This window comes from Chiloscyllium punctatum, chromosome 28 (genome assembly GCF_047496795.1).
Source record: "Chiloscyllium punctatum isolate Juve2018m chromosome 28, sChiPun1.3, whole genome shotgun sequence".
In the NCBI taxonomy this organism is placed as follows: Eukaryota; Metazoa; Chordata; class Chondrichthyes; order Orectolobiformes; family Hemiscylliidae; genus Chiloscyllium; species Chiloscyllium punctatum.
The window spans coordinates 4,128,678-4,151,200 of record NC_092766.1 but is presented as its reverse complement, the minus strand read 5'-3'; the positions used below and the strand labels follow the sequence as shown (position 1 = coordinate 4,151,200).

Here is a 22,523-nt window from a genome sequence, read left to right as displayed (position 1 = left end):
GAATCACTGCATCCCATTGAGTGTCATTGGGTGTCATTTAGAATAACTGGATCCCATTGGGTGTCACTGGGTGCCATTGAGAATTCACTGGATCCCATTGATTGTCACTGGGTAACATTGAGAATCACTGTGTCCCATTGCGTGTCACTGGGTGTCATTGTGTCTCACTGGGTGTCATTGAGAATCATGTGGATCCCATCGAGTGTCACTGGGTGTCATTGAATCTCACTGGGTGTCATTGAGAATCACTGAATCCCATTGAGTGTCACAGGGTGTCATTGGGAATAGCTGGATCCCATTGAGTGTCACTGGGTGTCATTGAGAATCACTGAATCCCATTGAATGTCACTGGGTGTCATTGATAATGACTGCATCCCATTGAGTGTCACTGGGTGCCAATGAGAATCACTGGATCCGATTGAGTGTCACTGGGTATCATTGAGAATCACTGGGTCCCTTTAAGTGTCACTGCATGTCATTGAGAATCACCGGTTCTCATTGAGTGCCACTGCGTGCCATCGAGAATTCACTGGATCCCATTGAGTGTCACTGGGTGTCATTGAGAATCGCTGGATCTCATTGACTATCACTGGGTGTCATTGAGAATCACTGGATCCCATTGAGTGTCATTGGGTGACATTGAGAATCGCTGGTTCCCATTGAGTGTCACTGGGTGTCATTGAGAATCGCTGGATCCCATTGAGTGTCACTGGGAGCCATTCAGTGACACTGGGTGTCATTGAGTGTCACTGGGTGCCATTGAGTGTAACAGTGTGACATTGAGAATGACTAGGTCCCATTGAGTGTCTCTGGGTGTCATTGAGAATCACTGTGTCCCATTGAGTGTCTCTGGGTGTCATTGAGACTCACTGGATCCCATTGAGTGTCACTGGGTGTCATTGGGAATTGCTGGGTCCATTGCGTGTCACTGGGTGTCATTGGGAATTGCTGGGTCCCATTGAGTGTCACTGGGTGTCATTGTGTCTCACTGGGTGTCATTGAGAATCATGTGGATCCCATCGAGTGTCACTGGGTGTCATTGAAAATCACTGGATCCCATTGAGTGTTGCTGGGTGTCATTGAGAATCACTGGATCCCATTGAATATCACTGGGCATCATTGAGAATCACTGGTTCCCATTGGGTGCCACTGGGTGCCATTGAGAATTCACGGGATCCCATTGAGTGTCACTTGGTAACATTGAGAATCACTGGGTCCCACTGAGTGTCTCTGGGTGTCATTGGGAATTGCTGGATCCCATTGAATGTCACTGGGTGTCATTGTGTCTCATTGGGTGTCATTGAGAATCACTGGGTCCCATTGAGTGTCACTGGGTGTCATTGAGAATCACTCGATCCCATTGGGTGCCACTGGGTGTCATTGAGTGTCACTGGGTGTCATTGACTGTCACTGAATCCCATTGAGTGTCACTGAGTGTCATTGAGAATCACTGCATCCCATTGAGTGTCATTGGGTGCCATTTAGAATAACTGGATCCCATTGGGTGTCACTGGGTGCCATTGAGAATTCACTGGATCCCATTGATTGTCACTGGGTAACATTGAGAATCACTGTGTCCCATTGCGTGTCACTGGGTGTCATTGAGAATCACTGGATCCCATTGAGTGTCACTGGGTGTCATTGAGAATCTCTGGATCTCATTGACTATCACTGGGTGTCATTGAGTGTCACTGGGTGTCATTGAGAATCACTGGATCCCATTGAGTGTCATTGGGTGACATTGAGAATCACTTGCTCCCATTGAGTGTCACTGGGTGTCATTGACAATCGCTGGATCCCATTGACTATCACTGGGTGTCATTGAGTGTCACTGGGTGTTATTCAGAATCACTGGATCCCATTGAGTGTCATTGGGTGTCATTGAGAATCAGTGGCTACCATTGAGTTTCACTGGATGTCATTGAGAATCACTGGGTCCCTTTAAGTGTCACTGGGTGTCATTAAGTGTCACTGGATCCCATTGAGTGTCCCTGGGTTTCATTGAGAATCACTGGATCCCATTGAGTGTCATTGGGTGTAATTGAGAATCACAGGATCCCATTGAGTGTCACTGGGTGTCATTGAGAATCATTGGGTCCCATTGAGTGTCACTGGGTGTCATTGAGAATCACTGGGTTCACTGAGTGTCACTGGGTGTCATTGAGAATCATTGTATCCCATTGAGTGTCACTGTGCATCATTGAAAATTGCTGGATCCCATTGAATGTCACTGGGAGCCATTCAATGACACTGGGTGTCATTGAGTGTCACTGGGTGCCATTGAGTGTAACAGTGTGACATTGAGAATGACTAGGTCCCATTGAGTGTCTCTGGGTGTTATTGAGAATCCCTGGGACCCTTTGAGTGTCACTGGGTGTCATTGGGAATCACTGGATCCCATTGAGTGTCTCTGGGTGTCATTGGGAATTGCTGGATCCCATTGAATGTCACTGGGTGTCATTGTGTCTCACTGGGTGTCATTGAGAATCATGTGGATCCCATCGAGTGTCACTGGGTGTCATTGAAAATCACTGGATCCCATTAAGTGTTGCTGGGTGTCATTGAGAATCACTGGATCCCATTGAATATCACTGGGTGTCATTGAGAATCACTGGGTCCCTTTAAGTGTCACTGGGTGTCATTAAGTGTCACTGGATCCCATTGAGTGTCACTGTGTTTCATTGAGAATCACTGGATCCCATTGAGTGTCATTGGGTGTAATTGAGAATCACAGGATCCCATTGAGTGTCACTGGGTGTCATTGAGAATCATTGGGTCCCATTGAGTGTCACTGGGTGTCATTGAGAATCACTGGTTCCACTGAGTGTCACTGGGTGTCATTGAGAATCATTGTATCCCATTGAGTGTCACTGTGCATCATTGAAAATTGCTGGATCCCATTGAGTGTCACTGGGAGCCATTCAATGACACTGGGTGTCATTGAGTGTCACTGGGTGCCATTGAGTGTAACAGTGTGACATTGAGAATGACTAGGTCCCATTGAGTGTCTCTGGGTGTCATTAAGAATCCCTGGGACCCTTTGAGTGTCAGTGGGTGTCATTGGGAATCACTGGATCCCATTGAGTGTCTCTGGGTGTCATTGGGAATTGCTGGATCCCATTGAATGTCACTGGGTGTCATTGTGTCTCACTGGGTGTCATTGAGAATCATGTGGATCCCATCGAGTGTCACTGGGTGTCAGTGAAAATCACTGGATCCCATTGAGTGTTGCTGGGTGTCATTGAGAATCACTGGATCCCATGGAATATCACTGGGTGTCATTGAGAATCACTGGGTCCCATTGGGTGCCACTGGGTGCCATTGAGAATTCACGGGATCCCATTGAGTGTCACTTGGTAACATTGAGAATCACTGGGTCCCACTTGGTGTCTCTGGGTGTCATTGGGAATTGCTGGATCCCATTGACTATCACTGGGTGGCATTGAGTGTCACTGGGTGCTATTGAGAATCACTGGATCCCATTGAGTGTCACTGGGTGTCATTGAGAATCGCTGGATCCCATTGACTATCACTGGGTGTCATTGAGTGTCACTGGGTGTTATTGAGAATCACTGGATCCCATTGAGTGTCACTGGGTGTTATTAAGAATCACTGGCTACCATTGAGTTTCACTGGATGTCATTGAGAATCACTGGGTCCCTTTAAGTGTCACTGGGTGTCATTAAGTGTCACTGGATCCCATTGAGTGTCACTGGTTGTCATTGAGAATCGCTGGATCCCATTGACTATCACTGGGTGTCATTGAGTGTCACTGGGTGTTATTGAGAATCACTGGATCCCATTGAGTGTCATTGGGTGTCATTGAGAATCACTGGCTACCATTGAGTTTCACTGGATGTCATTGAGAATCACTGGGTCCCTTTAAGTGTCACTGGGTGTCATTAAGTGTCACTGGATCCCATTGAGTGTCCCTGGGTGTCATTGGGAATCACTGGATCCCATTGAGTGTCTCTGGGTGTCATTGGGAATTGCTGGATCCCATTGAATGTCACTGGGTGTCATTGTGTCTCACTGGGTGTCATTGAGAATCATGTGGATCCCATCGAGTGTCACTGGGTGTCATTGAATCTCAGTGGGTGTCATTGAGAATCACTGAATCCCATTGAGTGTCACAGGGTGTCATTGGGAATAGCTGGATCCCATTGAGTGTCACTGGGTGTCATTGAGAATCACTGAATCCCATTGAATGTCACTGGGTGTCATTGATAATGACTGCATCCCATTGAGTGTCACTGGGTGCCAATGAGAATCACTGGATCCGATTGAGTGTCACTGGGTATCATTGAGAATCACTGGGTCCCTTTAAGTGTCACTGCATGTCATTGAGAATCACCGGTTCTCATTGAGTGCCACTGCATGCCATCGAGAATTCACTGGATCCCATTGAGTGTCTCTGGGTGTCATTGGGAATTGCTGGATCCCATTGAATGTCACTGGGTGTCATTGTGTCTCACTGGGTGTCATTAAGAATCATTTGGATCCCATCAAGTGTCACTGGGTGTCATTGAAAATCACTGGATCCCATTGAGTGTTGCTGGGTGTCACTGAGAGTCACTGGATCCCATTGAATATCACTGGGTGTCATTGAGAATCACTGGGTCCCATTGGGTGCCACTGGGTGCCATTGAGAATTCACGGGATCCCATTGAGTGTCACTTGGTAACATTGAGAATCACTGGGTCCCACTTGGTGTCTCTGGGTGTCATTGGGAATTGCTGGATCCCATTGACTATCATTGGGTGGCATTGAGTGTCACTGGGTGTTATTGAGAATCACTGGATCCCATTGAGTGTCACTGGGTGTCATTGATAATCGCTGGATCCCATTGACTATCACTGGGTGTCATTGAGTGTCACTGGGTGTTATTGAGAATCACTGGATCCCATTGAGTGTCATTGGGTGTCATTGAGAATCACTGGCTACCATTGAGTTTCACTGGATGTCATTGAGAATCACTGGGTCCCTTTAAGTGTCACTGAGTGTCATTAAGTTTCACTGGATCCCATTGAGTGTCACTGTGTTTCATTGAGAATCACTGGATCCCATTGAGTGTCATTGGGTGTAATTGAGAATCACAGGATCCCATTGAGTGTCACTGGGTGTCATTGAGAATCATTGGGTCCCATTGAGTGTCACTGGGTGTCATTGAGAATCACTGGGTTCACTGAGTGTCACTGGGTGTCATTGAGAATCATTGTATCCCATTGAGTGTCACTGTGCATCATTGAAAATTGCTGGATCCCATTGAGTGTCACTGGGAGCCATTCAATGACACTGGGTGTCATTCAGTGTCACTGGGTGCCATTGAGTGTAACAGTGTGACATTGAGAATGACTAGGTCCCATTGAGTGTCTCTGGGTGTCATTGACAATCCCTGGGACCCTTTGAGTGTCAGTGGGTGTCATTGGGAATCACTGGATCCCATTGAGTGTCTCTGGGTGTCATTGGGAATTGCTGGATCCCATTGAATGTCACTGGGTGTCATTGTGTCTCACTGGGTGTCATTGAGAATCATGTGGATCCCATCGAGTGTCACTGGGTGTCAGTGAAAATCACTGGATCCCATTGAGTGTTGCTGGGTGTCATTGAGAATCACTGGATCCCATTGAATATCACTGGGTGTCATTGAGAATCACTGGGTCCCATTGGGTGCCACTGGGTGCCATTGAGAATTCACGGGATCACATTGAGTGTCACTTGGTAACATTGAGAATCACTGGGTCCCACTTGGTGTCTCTGGGTGTCATTGGGAATTGCTGGATCCCATTGACTATCACTGGGTGGCATTGAGTGTCACTGGGTGTTATTGAGAATCACTGGATCCCATTGAGTGTCACTGGGTGTCATTGAGAATCGCTGGATCCCATTGACTATCACTGGGTGTCATTGAGTGTCACTGGGTGTTATTGAGAATCACTGGATCCCATTAAGTGTCATTGGGTGTTATTAAGAATCACTGGCTACCATTGAGTTTCACTGGATGTCATTGAGAATCACTGGGTCCCTTTAAGTGTCACTGTGTGTCATTAAGTGTCACTGGATCCCATTGAGTGTCACTGGGTGTCATTGAGAATCGCTGGATCCCATTGACTATCACTGGGTGTCATTGAGTGTCACTGGGTGTTATTGAGAATCACTGGATCCCATTGAGTGTCATTGGGTGTCATTGAGAATCACTGGCTACCATTGAGTTTCACTGGATGTCATTGAGAATCACTGGGTCCCTTTAAGTGTCACTGGGTGTCCTTAAGTGTCACTGGATCCCATTGAGTGTCACTGGGTTTCATTGAGAATCACTGGATCCCATTGAGTGTCATTGGGTGTAATTGAGAATCACAGGATCCCATTGAGTGTCACTGGGTGTCATTGAGAATCATTGGGTCCCATTGAGTGTCACTGGGTGTCATTGAGAATCACTGGGTTCACTGAGTGTCACTGGGTGTCATTGAGAATCATTGTATCCCATTGAGTGTCACTGGGTGTCAGTGAAAATCACTGGATCCCATTGAGTGTTGCTGGGTGTCATTGAGAATCACTGGATCCCATTGAATATCACTGGGTGTCATTGAGAATCACTGGGTCCCATTGAGTGTCACTGGGTGTCATTGATAATCGCTGGATCCCATTGACTATCACTGGGTGTCATTGAGTGTCACTGGGTGTTATTGAGAATCACTGGATCCCATTGAGTGTCATTGGGTGTCATTGAGAATCACTGGCTACCATTGAGTTTCACTGGATGTCATTGAGAATCACTGGGTCCCTTTAAGTGTCACTGGGTGTCATTAAGTTTCACTGGATCCCATTGAGTGTCACTGTGTTTCATTGAGAATCACTGGATCCCATTGAGTGTCATTGGGTGTAATTGAGAATCACAGGATCCCATTGAGTGTCACTGGGTGTCATTGAGAATCATTGGGTCCCATTGAGTGTCACTGGGTGTCATTGAGAATCACTGGGTTCACTGAGTGTCACTGGGTGTCATTGAGAATCATTGTATCCCATTGAGTGTCACTGTGCATCATTGAAAATTGCTGGATCCCATTGAGTGTCACTGGGAGCCATTCAATGACACTGGGTGTCATTCAGTGTCACTGGGTGCCATTGAGTGTAACAGTGTGACATTGAGAATGACTAGGTCCCATTGAGTGTCTCTGGGTGTCATTGAGAATCCCTGGGACCCTTTGAGTGTCAGTGGGTGTCATTGGGAATCACTGGATCCCATTGAGTGTCTCTGGGTGTCATTGGGAATTGCTGGATCCCATTGAATGTCACTGGGTGTCATTGTGTCTCACTGGGTGTCATTGAGAATCATGTGGATCCCATCGAGTGTCACTGGGTGTCAGTGAAAATCACTGGATCCCATTGAGTGTTGCTGGGTGTCATTGAGAATCACTGGATCCCATTGAATATCACTGGGTGTCATTGAGAATCACTGGGTCCCATTGGGTGCCACTGGGTGCCATTGAGAATTCACGGGATCACATTGAGTGTCACTTGGTAACATTGAGAATCACTGGGTCCCACTTGGTGTCTCTGGGTGTCATTGGGAATTGCTGGATCCCATTGACTATCACTGGGTGGCATTGAGTGTCACTGGGTGTTATTGAGAATCACTGGATCCCATTGAGTGTCACTGGGTGTCATTGAGAATCGCTGGATCCCATTGACTATCACTGGGTGTCATTGAGTGTCACTGGGTGTTATTGAGAATCACTGGATCCCATTAAGTGTCATTGGGTGTTATTAAGAATCACTGGCTACCATTGAGTTTCACTGGATGTCATTGAGAATCACTGGGTCCCTTTAAGTGTCACTGTGTGTCATTAAGTGTCACTGGATCCCATTGAGTGTCACTGGGTGTCATTGAGAATCGCTGGATCCCATTGACTATCACTGGGTGTCATTGAGTGTCACTGGGTGTTATTGAGAATCACTGGATCCCATTGAGTGTCATTGGGTGTCATTGAGAATCACTGGCTACCATTGAGTTTCACTGGATGTCATTGAGAATCACTGGGTCCCTTTAAGTGTCACTGGGTGTCATTAAGTGTCACTGGATCCCATTGAGTGTCACTGGGTTTCATTGAGAATCACTGGATCCCATTGAGTGTCATTGGGTGTAATTGAGAATCACAGGATCCCATTGAGTGTCACTGGGTGTCATTGAGAATCATTGGGTCCCATTGAGTGTCACTGGGTGTCATTGAGAATCACTGGGTTCACTGAGTGTCACTGGGTGTCATTGAGAATCATTGTATCCCATTGAGTGTCACTGTGCATCATTGAAAATTGCTGGATCCCATTGAATGTCACTGGGAGCCATTCAATGACACTGGGTGTCATTGAGTGTCACTGGGTGCCATTGAGTGTAACAGTGTGACATTGAGAATGACTAGGTCCCATTGAGTGTCTCTGGGTGTCATTGAGAATCCCTGGGACCCTTTGAGTGTCACTGGGTGTCATTGGGAATCACTGGATCCCATTGAGTGTCTCTGGGTGTCATTGGGAATTGCTGGATCCCATTGAATGTCACTGGGTGTCATTGTGTCTCACTGGGTGTCATTGAGAATCATGTGGATCCCATCGAGTGTCACTGGGTGTCATTGAATCTCACTGGGTGTAATTGAGAATCACTGAATCCCATTGAGTGTCACAGGGTGTCATTGGGAATAGCTGGATCCCATTGAGTGTTGCTGGGTGTCATTGAGAATCACTGAATCCCATTGAATGTCACTGGGTGTCATTGAGAATCACTGGTTCCCATTGGGTGCCACTGGGTGCCATTGAGAATTCACGGGATCCCATTGAGTGTCACTTGGTAACATTGAGAATCACTGGGTCCCACTGAGTGTCTCTGGGTGTCATTGGGAATTGCTGGATCCCATTGAATGTCACTGGGTGTCATTGTGTCGCACTGGGTGTCATTGAGAATCACTGGATCCCATTGAGTGTCACTGGGTGTCATTGAGAATCACTCGATCCCATTGGGTGCCACTGGGTGTCATTGAGTGTCACTGGGTGTCATTGACTGTCACTGAATCCCATTGAGTGTCACTGAGTGTCATTGAGAATCACTGCATCCCATTGAGTGTCATTGGGTGTCATTTAGAATAACTGGATCCCATTGGGTGTCACTGGGTGCCATTGAGAATTCACTGGATCCCATTGATTGTCACTGGGTAACATTGAGAATCACTGTGTCCCATTGCGTGTCACTGGGTGTCATTGTGTCTCACTGGGTGTCATTGAGAATCACTGGATCCCATCGAGTGTCACTGGGTGTCATTGAATCTCACTGGGTGTCATTGAGAATCACTGAATCCCATTGAGTGTCACAGGGTGTCATTGGGAATAGCTGGATCCCATTGAGTGTCACTGGGTGTCATTGAGAATCACTGAATCCCATTGAATGTCACTGGGTGTCATTGATAATGACTGCATCCCATTGAGTGTCACTGGGTGCCAATGAGAATCACTGGATCCGATTGAGTGTCACTGGGTATCATTGAGAATCACTGGGTCCCTTTAAGTGTCACTGCATGTCATTGAGAATCACCGGTTCTCATTGAGTGCCACTGCGTGCCATCGAGAATTCACTGGATCCCATTGAGTGTCACTGGGTGTCATTGAGAATCGCTGGATCTCATTGACTATCACTGGGTGTCATTGAGAATCACTGGATCCCATTGAGTGTCATTGGGTGACATTGAGAATCGCTGGTTCCCATTGAGTGTCACTGGGTGTCATTGAGAATCGCTGGATCCCATTGAGTGTCACTGGGAGCCATTCAGTGACACTGGGTGTCATTGAGTGTCACTGGGTGCCATTGAGTGTAACAGTGTGACATTGAGAATGACTAGGTCCCATTGAGTGTCTCTGGGTGTCATTGAGAATCACTGTGTCCCATTGAGTGTCTCTGGGTGTCATTGAGACTCACTGGATCCCATTGAGTGTCACTGGGTGTCATTGGGAATTGCTGGGTCCATTGCGTGTCACTGGGTGTCATTGGGAATTGCTGGGTCCCATTGAGTGTCACTGGGTGTCATTGTGTCTCACTGGGTGTCATTGAGAATCATGTGGATCCCATCGAGTGTCACTGGGTGTCATTGAAAATCACTGGATCCCATTAAGTGTTGCTGGGTGTCATTGAGAATCACTGGATCCCATTGAATATCACTGGGTGTCATTGACGATCACTGGGTCCCATTGGGTGCCACTGGGTGCCATTGAGAATTCACGGGATCCCATTGAGTGTCACTTGGTAACATTGAGAGTCACTGGGTCCCACTGAGTGTCTCTGGGTGTCATTGGGAATTGCTGGATCCCATTGAATGTCACTGGGTGTCATTGTGTCTCACTGGGTGTCATTGAGAATCACTGTGTCCCATTGCGTGTCACTGGGTGTCATTGAGTGTCCCTGGATCCCATTGAGTGTCACTGGGTGTCATTGAGTGTCACTGGGTGTCATTGACTGTCACTGAATCCCATTGAGTGTCACTGAGTGTCATTGAGAATCACTGGATCCCATTGAATGTCACTGGGTGTCATTGAGAATGAATGCATCCCATTGAGTGTCACTGGGTGTCATTGAATCTCACTGGGTGTCATTGAGAATCACTGAATCCCATTGAGTGTCACAGGGTGTCATTGGAAATAGCTGGATCCCATTGAGTGTCACTGGGTGATATTGAGAATCACTGGGTCCCATTGAGTGTCTCTGGATGCCATTGGAAATTGCTGTATCCCATTGAATGTCACTGGGTGCCAATGAGAATCACTGGATCCCATTGAGTGTCACTGGGTGACATTGAGAATCGCTGGATCCCATTGACTATCACTGGGTATCATTGAGTGTCACTGGATGTCATTGAGAATCACTGGATCCCATTGAGTGCAATTGGGTGTCATTGAGAATCACTGGCTACCATTGAGTTTCACTGGATGTCATTGAGAATCACTGGGTTCCTTTAAGTGTCACTGGGTGTCATTAAGTGTCACTGGATCCCATTGAGTGTCACTGGGTGTCATTGAGAATCACTGGATCCCATTGAGTGTCACTGGGTGTCATTGAGAATCGCTGGATCCCATTGACTATCACTGGGTGTCATTGAGTGTCACTGGGTGTTATTGAGAATCTCTGGATCCCATTGAGTGTCATTGGGTGTCATTGAGAATCACTGGCTACCATTGAGTTTCACTGGATGTCATTGAGAATCACTGCGTCCCTTTAAGTGTCACTGGGTGTCATTAAGTTTCACTGGATTCCATTGAGTGTCACTGTGTTTCATTGAGAATCACTGGATCCCATTGAGTGTCATTGGGTGTAATTGAGAATCACAGAATCCCATTGAGTGTCACTGGGTGTCATTGAGAATCATTGGGTCCCATTGAGTGTCACTGGGTGTCATTGAGAATCACTGGGTCCACTGAGTGTCACTGGGTGTCATTGAGAATCATTGTATCCCATTGAGTGTCACTGTGCATCATTGAAAATCGCTGGATCCCATTGAGTGTCACTGGGAGCCATTCAATGACACTGGGTGTCATTGAGTGTCACTGGGTGCCATTGAGTGTAACAGTGTGACATTGAGAATGACTAGGTCCCATTGAGTGTCTCTGGGTGTCATTGACAATCCCTGAGACCCTTTGAGTGTCACTGGGTGTCATTGGGAATCACTGGATCCCATTGAGTGTCTCTGGGTGTCATTGGGAATTGCTGGATCCCATTGAATGTCACTGGGTGGCATTGTGTCTCACTGGGTGTCATTGAGAATCATGTGGATCCCATCGAGTGTCACTGGGTGTCAGTGAAAATCACTGGATCCCATTGAGTGTTGCTGGGTGTCATTGAGAATCACTGGATCCCATTGAATATCACTGGGTGTCATTGAGAATCACTGGGTCCCATTGGGTGCCACTGGGAGCCATTGAGAATTCACAGGATCCCATTGAGTGTCACTTGGTAACATTGAGAATCACTGGGTCCCACTTGGTGTCTCTGGGTGTCATTGGGAATTGCTGGATCCCATTGACTATCACTGGGTGGCATTGAGTGTCACTGGGTGTTATTGAGAATCACTGGATCCCATTGAGTGTCACTGGGTGTTATTAAGAATCACTGGCTACCATTGAGTTTCTCTGGATGTCATTGAGAATCACTGGGTCCCTTTAAGTGTCACTGGGTGTCATTAAGTGTCACTGGATCCCATTGAGTGTCACTGGGTGTCATTGAGAATCGCTGGATCCCATTGACTATCACTGGGTGTCATTGAGTGTCACTGGGTGTTATTGAGAATCTCTGGATCCCATTGAGTGTCATTGGGTGTCATTGAGAATCACTGGCTACCATTGAGTTTCACTGGATGTCATTGAGAATCACTGCGTCCCTTTAAGTGTCACTGGGTGTCATTAAGTTTCACTGGATCCCATTGAGTGTCCCTGGGTTTCATTGAGAATCACTGGATCCCATTGAGTGTCATTGGGTGTAATTGAGAATCACAGGATCCCATTGAGTGTCACTGGGTGTCATTGAGAATCATTGGGTCCCATTGAGTGTCACTGGGTGTCATTGAGAATCACTGGGTTCACTGAGTGTCACTGGGTGTCATTGAGAATCATTGTATCCCATTGAGTGTCACTGTGCATCATTGAAAATTGCTGGATCCCATTGAATGTCACTGGGAGCCATTCAATGACACTGGGTGTCATTCAGTGTCACTGGGTGCCATTGAGTGTAACAGTGTGACATTGAGAATGACTAGGTCCCATTGAGTGTCTCTGGGTGTTATTGAGAATCCCTGGGACCCTTTGAGTGTCACTGGGTGTCATTGGGAATCACTGGATCCCATTGAGTGTCTCTGGGTGTCATTGGGAATTGCTGGATCCCATTGAATGTCACTGGGTGTCATTGTGTCTCACTGGGTGTCATTGAGAATCATGTGGATCCCATCGAGTGTCACTGGGTGTCATTGAATCTCACTGGGTGTCATTGAGAATCACTGAATCCCATTGAATGTCACAGGGTGTCATTGGGAATAGCTGGATCCCATTGAGTGTCACTGGGTGTCATTGAGAATCACTGAATCCCATTGAATGTCACTGGGTGTCATTGATAATGACTGCATCCCATTGAGTGTCACTGGGTGCCAATGAGAATCACTGGATCCGATTGAGTGTCACTGGGTATCATTGAGAATCACTGGGTCCCTTTAAGTGTCACTGCATGTCATTGAGAATCACCGGTTCTCATTGAGTGCCACTGCGTGCCATCGAGAATTCACTGGATCCCATTGAGTGTCACTGGGTGTCATTGAGAATCGCTGGATCCCATTGACTATCACTGGGTGTCATTGAGAATCACTGGATCCCATTGAGTGTCATTGGGTGACATTGAGAATCGCTGGTTCCCATTGAGTGTCACTGGGTGTCATTGAGAATCGCTGGATCCCATTGAGTGTCACTGGGAGCCATTCAGTGACACTGGGTGTCATTGAGTGTCACTGGGTGCCATTGAGTGTAACAGTGTGACATTGAGAATGACTAGGTCCCATTGAGTGTCTCTGGGTGTCATTGAGAATCACTGTGTCCCATTGAGTGTCTCTGGGTGTCATTGAGAATCACTGGATCCCATTGAGTGTCACTGGGTGTCATTGGGAATTGCTGGGTCCCATTGCGTGTCACTGGGTGTCATTGGGAATTGCTGGGTCCCATTGAGTGTCACTGGGTGTCATTGTGTCTCACTGGGTGTCATTGAAAATCATGTGGATCCCATCGAGTGTCACTGGGTGTCATTGAAAATCACTGGATCCCATTGAGTGTTGCTGGGTGTCATTGAGAATCACTGGATCCCATTGAATATCACTGGGCGTCATTGAGAATCACTGGTTCCCATTGGGTGCCACTGGGTGCCATTGAGAATTCACGGGATCCCATTGAGTGTCACTTGGTAACATTGAGAATCACTGGGTCCCACTGAGTGTCTCTGGGTGTCATTGGGAATTGCTGGATCCCATTGAATGTCACTGGGTGTCATTGTGTCTCACTGGGTGTCATTGAGAATCATGTGGATCCCATCGAGTGTCACTGGGTGTCATTGAAAATCACTGGATCCCATTGAGTGTTGCTGGGTGTCATTGAGAATCACTGGATCCCAGTGCATATCACTGGGTGTCATTGAGAATCACTGGGTCCCATTGGGTGCGACTGGGTGCCATTGAGAATTCACGGGATCCCATTGAGTGTCACTTGGTAACATTGAGAATCACTGGGTCCCACTGAGTGTCTCTGGGTGTCATTGGGAATTGCTGGATCCCATTGAATGTCACTGGGTGTCATTGTGTCTCACTGGGTGTCATTGAGAATCACTGGGTCCCATTGAGTGTCACTGGGTGTCATTGAGAATCACTCGATCCCATTGGGTGCCACTGGGTGTCATTGAGTGTCACTGGGTGTCATTGACTGTCACTGAATCCCATTGAGTGTCACTGAGTGTCATTGAGAATCACTGCATCCCATTGAGTGTCATTGGGTGTCATTTAGAATAACTGGATCCCATTGGGTGTCACTGGGTGCCATTGAGAATTCACTGGATCCCATTGAGTGTCACTGGGTGTCATTGAGAATCACGGGATCCCATTGACTATCACTGGGTGTCATTGAGTGTCACTGGGTGTTATTGAGAATCACTGGATCCCATTGAGTGTCATTGGGTGTCATTGAGAATCACTGGCTCCCATTGAGTTTCACTAGATGTCATTGAGAATCACTGGGTCCCTTTAACTGTCACTGGGTGTCATTAAGTGTCACTGGATCCCATTGAGTGTCACTGTGTTTCATTGAGAATCACTGGATCCCATTGAGTGTCATTGGGTGTAATTGAGAATCACAGGATCCCATTGGGTCTCACTGGGTGTCATTGAGAATCATTGGGTCCCATTGAGTGTCACTGGGTGTCATTGAGAATCACTGGGTCCACTGAGTGTCACTGGGTGTCATTGAGAATCATTGTATCCCATTGAGTGTCGCTGTGCATCATTGAAAATCGCTGGATCCTTTTGAGTGTCACTGGGAGCCATTCAATGACACTGGGTGACATTGAGTGTCACTGGGTGCCATTGAGTGTAACAGTGTGACATTGAGAATGACTAGGTCCCATTGAGTGTCTCTGGGTGTCATTGAGAATCCCTGGTACCCTTTGAGTGTCACTGGGTGTCATTGGGAATCACTGGATCCCATTGAGTGTCTCTGGGTGTCATTGGGAATTGCTGGATCCCATTGAATGTCACTGGGTGTCATTGTGTCTCACTGGGTGTCATTGAGAATCATGTGGATCCCATCGAGTGTCACTGGGTGTCATTGAATCTCACTGGGTGTCATTGAGAATCACTGAATCCCATTGAGTGTCACAGGGTGTCATTGGGAATAGCTGGATCCCATTGAGTGTCACTGGGTGTCATTGAGAATCACTGAATCCCATTGAATGTCACTGGGTGTCATTGATAATGACTGCATCCCATTGAGTGTCACTGGGTGCCAATGAGAATCACTGGATCCGATTGAGTGTCACTGGGTATCATTGAGAATCACTGGGTCCCTTTAAGTGTCACTGCATGTCATTGAGAATCACCGGTTCTCATTGAGTGCCACTGCGTGCCATCGAGAATTCACTGGATCCCATTGAGTGTCACTGGGTGTCATTGAGAATCGCTGGATCCCATTGACTATCACTGGGTGTCATTGAGAATCACTGGATCCCATTGAGTGTCATTGGGTGACATTGAGAATCGCTGGTTCCCATTGAGTGTCACTGGGTGTCATTGAGAATCGCTGGATCCCATTGAGTGTCACTGGGAGCCATTCAGTGACACTGGGTGTCATTGAGTGTCACTGGGTGCCATTGAGTGTAACAGTGTGACATTGAGAATGACTAGGTCCCATTGAGTGTCTCTGGGTGTCATTGAGAATCACTGTGTCCCATTGAGTGTCTCTGGGTGTCATTGAGAATCACTGGATCCCATTGAGTGTCACTTGGTAACATTGAGAATCACTGGGTCCCACTGAGTGTCTCTGGGTGTCATTGGGAATTGCTGGATCCCATTGAATGTCACTGGGTGTCATTGTGTCTCACTGGGTGTCATTGAGAATCATGTGGATCCCATCGAGTGTCACTGGGTGTCATTGAAAATCACTGGATCCCATTGAGTGTTGCTGGGTGTCATTGAGAATCACTGGATCCCAGTGCATATCACTGGGTGTCATTGAGAATCACTGGGTCCCATTGGGTGCGACTGGGTGCCATTGAGAATTCACGGGATCCCATTGAGTGTCACTTGGTAACATTGAGAATCACTGGGTCCCACTGAGTGTCTCTGGGTGTCATTGGGAATTGCTGGATCCCATTGAATGTCACTGGGTGTCATTGTGTCTCACTGGGTGTCATTGAGAATCACTGGGTCCCATTGAGTGTCACTGGGTGTCATTGAGAATCACTCGATCCCATTGGGTGCCACTGGGTGTCATTGAGTGTCACTGGGTGTCATTGACTGTCACTGAATCCCATTGAGTGTCACTGAGTGTCATTGAGAATCACTGCATCCCATTGAGTGTCATTGGGTGTCATTTAGAATAACTGGATCCCATTGGGTGTCACTGGGTGCCATTGAGAATTCACTGGATCCCATTGATTGTCACTGGGTAACATTGAGAATCACTGTGTCCCATTGCGTGTCACTGGGTGTCATTGAGAATCACTGGATCCCATTGAGTGTCACTGAGTGTCATTGAGAATCTCTGGATCTCATTGACTATCACTGGGTGTCATTGAGTGTCACTGGGTGTCATTAAGAATCACTGGATCTCATTGAGTGTCATTGGGTGACATTGAGAATCACTTGCTCCCATTGAGTGTCACTGGGTGTCATTGACAATCGCTGGATCCCATTGACTATCACTGGGTGTCATTGAGTGTCACTGGGTGTTATTGAGAATCACTGGATCCCATTGAGTGTCATTGGGTGTCATTGAGAATCACTGGCTACCATTGAGTTTCACTGGATGTCATTGAGAATCACTGGGTCCCTTTAAGTGTCACTGGGTGTCATTAAGTGTCACTGGATCCCATTGAGTGTCCCTGGGTTTCATTGAGAATCACTGGATCCCATTGAGTGTCATTGGGTGTAATTGAGAATCACAGGATCCCATTGAGTGTCACTGGGTGTCATTGAGAATCATTGGGTCCCATTGAGTGTCACTGGGTGTCATTGAGAATCACTGGGTTCACTGAGTGTCACTGGGTGTCATTGAGAATCATTGTATCCCATTGAGTGTCACTGTGCATCATTGAAAATTGCTGGATCCCATTGAATGTCACTGGGAGCCATTCAATGACACTGGGTGTCATTGAGTGTCACTGGGTGCCATTGAGTGTAACAGTGTGACATGGAGAATGACTAGGTCCCATTGAGTGTCTCTGGGTGTTATTGAGAATCTCTGGGACCCTTTGAGTGTCACTGGGTGTCATTGGGAATCACTGGATCCCATTGAGTGTCTCTGGGTGTCATTGGGAATTGCTGGATCCCATTGAATGTCACTGGGTGTCATTGTGTCTCACTGGGTGTCATTGAGAATCATGTGGATCCCATCGAGTGTCACTGGGTGTCATTGAATCTCACTGGGTGTCATTGAGAATCACTGAATCCCATTGAGTGTCACAGGGTGTCATTGGGAATAGCTGGATCCCATTGAGTGACACTGGGTGTCATTGAGAATCACTGAATCCCATTGAATGTCACTGGGTGTCATTGATAATGACTGCATCCCATTGAGTGTCACTGGGTGCCAATGAGAATCACTGGATCCGATTGAGTGTCACTGGGTATCATTGAGAATCACTGGGTCCCTTTAAGTGTCACTGCATGTCATTGAGAATCACCGGTTCTCATTGAGTGCCACTGCGTGCCATCGAGAATTCACTGGATCCCATTGAGTGTCACTGGGTGTCATTGAGAATCGCTGGATCTCATTGACTATCACTGCGTGTCATTGAGTGTCACTGGGTGTCATTGAGAATCACTGGATCCCATTGAGTGTCATTGGGTGACATTGAGAATCGCTGGTTCCCATTGAGTGTCACTGGGTGTCATTGAGAATCGCTGGATCCCATTGAGTGTCACTGGGAGCCATTCAGTGACACTGGGTGTCATTGAGTGTCACTGGGTGCCATTGAGTGTAACAGTGTGACATTGAGAATGACTAGGTCCCATTGAGTGTCTCTGGGTGTCATTGAGAATCACTGTGTCCCATTGAGTGTCTCTGGGTGTCATTGAGAATCACTGGATCCCATTGAGTGTCACTGGGTGTCATTGGGAATTGCTGGGTCCCATTGCGTGTCACTGGGTGTCATTGGGAATTGCTGGGTCCCATTGAGTGTCACTGGGTGTCATTGTGTCTCACTGGGTGTCATTGAGAATCATGTGGATCCCATCGAGTGTCACTGGGTGTCATTGAAAATCACTGGATCCCATTGAGTGTTGCTGGGTGTCATTGAGAATCACTGGATCCCAGTGCATATCACTGGGTGTCATTGAGAATCACTGGGTCCCATTGGGTGCGACTGGGTGCCATTGAGAATTCACGGGATCCCATTGAGTGTCACTTGGTAACATTGAGAATCACTGGGTCCCACTGAGTGTCTCTGGGTGTCATTGGGAATTGCTGGATCCCATTGAATGTCACTGGGTGTCATTGTGTCTCACTGGGTGTCATTGAGAATCACTGGGTCCCATTGAGTGTCACTGGGTGTCATTGAGAATCACTCGATCCCATTGGGTGCCACTGGGTGTCATTGAGTGTCACTGGGTGTCATTGACTGTCACTGAATCCCATTGAGTGTCACTGAGTGTCATTGAGAATCACTGCATCCCATTGAGTGTCATTGGGTGTCATTTAGAATAACTGGATCCCATTGGGTGTCACTGGGTGCCATTGAGAATTCACTGGATCCCATTGATTGTCACTGGGTAACATTGAGAATCACTGTGTCCCATTGCGTGTCATTGAGAATCACTGGATCCCATTGAGTGTCACTGGGTGTCATTGAGAATCTCTGGATCTCATTGACTATCACTGGGTGTCATTGAGTGTCACTGGGTGTCATTGAGAATCACTGGATCCCATTGAGTGTCATTGGGTGACATTGAGAATCACTTGCTCCCATTAAGTGTCACTGGGTGTCATTGAGAATCTCTGGATCCCATTGACTATCACTGGGTGTCATTGAGTGTCACTGGGTGTTGTTGAGAATCACTGGGTCCCATTGAGTGTCATTGGGTGACATTGAGAATCATTGGTTCCCATTGAGTGTCTCTGGGTGTCATTGAGAATCGCAGGATCCCATTGAGTGTCACTGGGTGTCATTGAGAATCACTGGGCCCCATTGAGTGTCACTGGGTGTCATTGAGAATCACTGGATCCCATTGAGTGTCACTGGGTGTCATTGAGAATCACTGGGCCCCATTGAGTGTCACTGGGTGTCATTGAGAATCACTGGATCCCATTGAGTGTCACTGGGTGTCATTGAGAATCACTGGATCCCATTGAGTGTCACTGGGTGTCATTGAGAATCACTGGATCCCATTGAGTGTCACTGGGTGTCATTGAGAATCACTGGGTCCCATTGAGTGTCTCTGGGTGTCATTGAGAATCACTGGATCCCATTGGGTGCCACTGGGTGCAATTGAGAATTCACTGGCTCTCATTGAGTTTCACTGGGTGTCATTGAGAATCGCTGGATCCCATTGACTATCACTGGATGACATTGAGTACCACTGAGTGTCATTGAGAATCACTGGGTTCCATTGAGTACCACTGGATCCCATTGAGTGTCACTGGGTGTCATTGAGAACCACTGGATCCCATTGAGTGTCACTGGGTGTCATTGAGAATCATTGGGTCCCATTGAGTGTCACTGGGTGTCATTGAGAATCGCTGGATCCCATTAAGTGTCACTGGGTGTCATTCAGTGATACTGGGTGTCATTGATAATCATTGGGTGCCATTGAGTGTCACTGGGTGTCATTGAGAATCGCTGGATCCCATTGAGTGACACTGGGAGTCATTCAGTGACACTGGGTGCCATTGAGTGTAACAGTGTGACATTGAGAATGACTAGGTCCCATTGAGTGTCACTGGGTATCATTGAGAATCACTGGGACCCATTGAATGTTACTGGGGGTCATTGAGAATCGCTGGATCCCATTGAATGTCACTGGGTGTCATTGAGAATCACTGGGTGTCATTGAGAGTCACTGGGTGTCATTGAGAGTCGTCAGGTGTCCCTTGGTGCTATTGGATGTCATTATGAGTCACTAGATGTTAATGGGCACCATTTGGTGTCACCGAGAGACATTGGGTGGCAATTGATGTCATTCAGTGTCACTGGGAGTGTCTGGGTGTCACTGGGCGATATGTGAGTGTTACTGGGAGTCACTGGGTCTCACTCAGTATCTCTGGGTCTCATTGGGAGTTATCCAGTGTCTCTGGGTCTCAGAACATCTGTGGGTCTCACTGAGAAACACTGCGGCTCATTGTGTGTCCCTGGGGGGTGTCCCTGGGGGGTGTCCCTGGGGGGTGTCCCTGCCATCCTTGCCCTCCTGTGAATACTCTCTCCTTTCCCGTATTCCCAGTTTCCTGATAAACATTACGAGGATATCGACAGGATCCGAAGACGGAAGGTGAATATCCGGGAGATGGCAGGAGGAGCTGCTGCCCCTCTCCCTCCCGACAGGACGGAGGATCGACCGGGATCACCCTCATTACCGGGAGCACCGACCTCTGACCCCGCGCCCACACACGCTGCCCATCCCCGGGCAGTGGAAGGGGGTACGGGGGTCAGACTGGACGATGCCACCTATCAGGAGGTGAGGACCCACTGACACTGTCTAATGAACAGAATGTCACCCATCGAAGGGCAGGAGGAAGGAGTACCCCTGGGAATGGGGAATGGGTAACGTCACTGTGTGGGGGGAACACACTGCCCCCTTAGCACACGGTCACTGGGAGACACTGGGTGTGATCAGATGGCATTTGCTGCCAGTGACTGTCCCTGGGGGTCACTAAAGGTCATTGAGTGTTACTGGGGGCCACCGCGAGTACTGAGGGTCAGAGGGGGTTACTGAGGGTCAGTGTCACAAAGTCATTGGGGGGGTCACTGAGGGCCATTGGGGGTCATTGCGGCTCACTGATGGTCACCGAGGGTCACTGTGGGTCACTGGAGGTCACTGGATGTCACCGAAGGTGGTCACTGAGGGTCATTGGGGTCACAGAGGGTCACTGCAGATCACTGAGGTCATTGGGTCATTGAGGGGCCTTTGAGTGGCTCCAGCGATGGCATGAGAAAGGCCCGGAGCCTCAGAGCTGACCAGCTCCCCCCTACCGGGCACAGGCCCGTAGCCTGAGTTAACACCACGGACGTACCTCATGAGGCCTGCGGCCTGGATCAGGGCCTGAACAAAATGGCGGCCAGCAATACCGCCAAGAGAAATGACTGGAGAGCGGGGGGTGCAGGTCAGGAACAGTTTTCCACATTAACTTAGCCAAGGCCTCAGGAATCCGGTCCAAACACTGAGCGGGATTGGTTTCGGAGCCACACAGAGAGAGTGGGAGGGGGGACACTCACCAGCTTCTTCCTTTCCTCCTTGGCAGATACCAGAAGGCCACGGCCTACGCCGAGAGGCTTCAAGTCAGAACCGCGGCCCCACGGAGGTGGAAGCCAGCCTCTCCTTTAGCCAAGTGACCGCGGCCTACGCGAGGGTCAGCAAGGCCAGGAGTCACGTCTACTCGGAGCCTGCGGATAGGCCTCTTGTCGCCATGGAGACGGCGCACGCCTACGCCCACCTCTACACCGCGCCTCAGGACCACCCGCCAAAGGCTGCTGGCCACGAATGCCGCCATGTCTACTCCGAGTTGGATCCCAGGCCTGGCAACCTCTACTGTCCCTCCCCGACCAAGGGGGTAACCGCCAAGGCTGCCCACGGTGGCCTGGTGCCCACGGCCCCTCCCCGCGGGCATCTCCCAGCCCTCTTCAAGCCCAGCCCTCGGGCCACCTCCGCCCACCGAAGCCTAGGCCTCCCCACTCAGGACCGCCTTGAACTGGACGACGACGCGTACGGAGTCTCAGCGCGATGTGGGCCGAGTAGGCCCGAGCCAGATCCCTGGCCTATCCATAGCGGTCCACAGCCGGTCCCTTGCAGGCCGGAACGAGACCCCCGGCTCACGCTGAGCAAATTGGAACCAGGCCAGAGGCCCGTCCCCACGAGGCTGGATCGAGATCTGAAGCCCAAGCTGAGCAGGTCGGAGCTAGACCGGAGGCTTGTCCCTGACAGGCCGGATCCAGACCTGAAGCCTACCTCAAGCAGGCCGGAGCCATACCTGAAGTCTGCCCCAGGCGTGCCTGCACGACCTCTGAGACCTGTCCCTGGCCGCTCAGAGTCAATACCAAGACC

General features: G+C 48.5%; 1 protein-coding gene across 1 annotated transcript in view; it reads left to right on the top strand.

Annotated features, from left to right (window-relative positions):
• Positions 1-22,523, top strand: part of LOC140453876 (uncharacterized) — a 50,186-nt gene that overhangs the window by 24,233 nt on the left and 3,430 nt on the right. Inside the window, exons 3-4 of the mRNA XM_072548736.1 lie at positions 20,706-20,939; positions 21,724-22,523. The exon at positions 21,724-22,523 is cut by the window's right edge and continues 1,183 nt beyond it. Coding sequence (XP_072404837.1) covers positions 20,706-20,939; positions 21,724-22,523 — 1,034 coding nt within the window. The remainder of the gene's footprint in view (positions 1-20,705; positions 20,940-21,723) is intronic.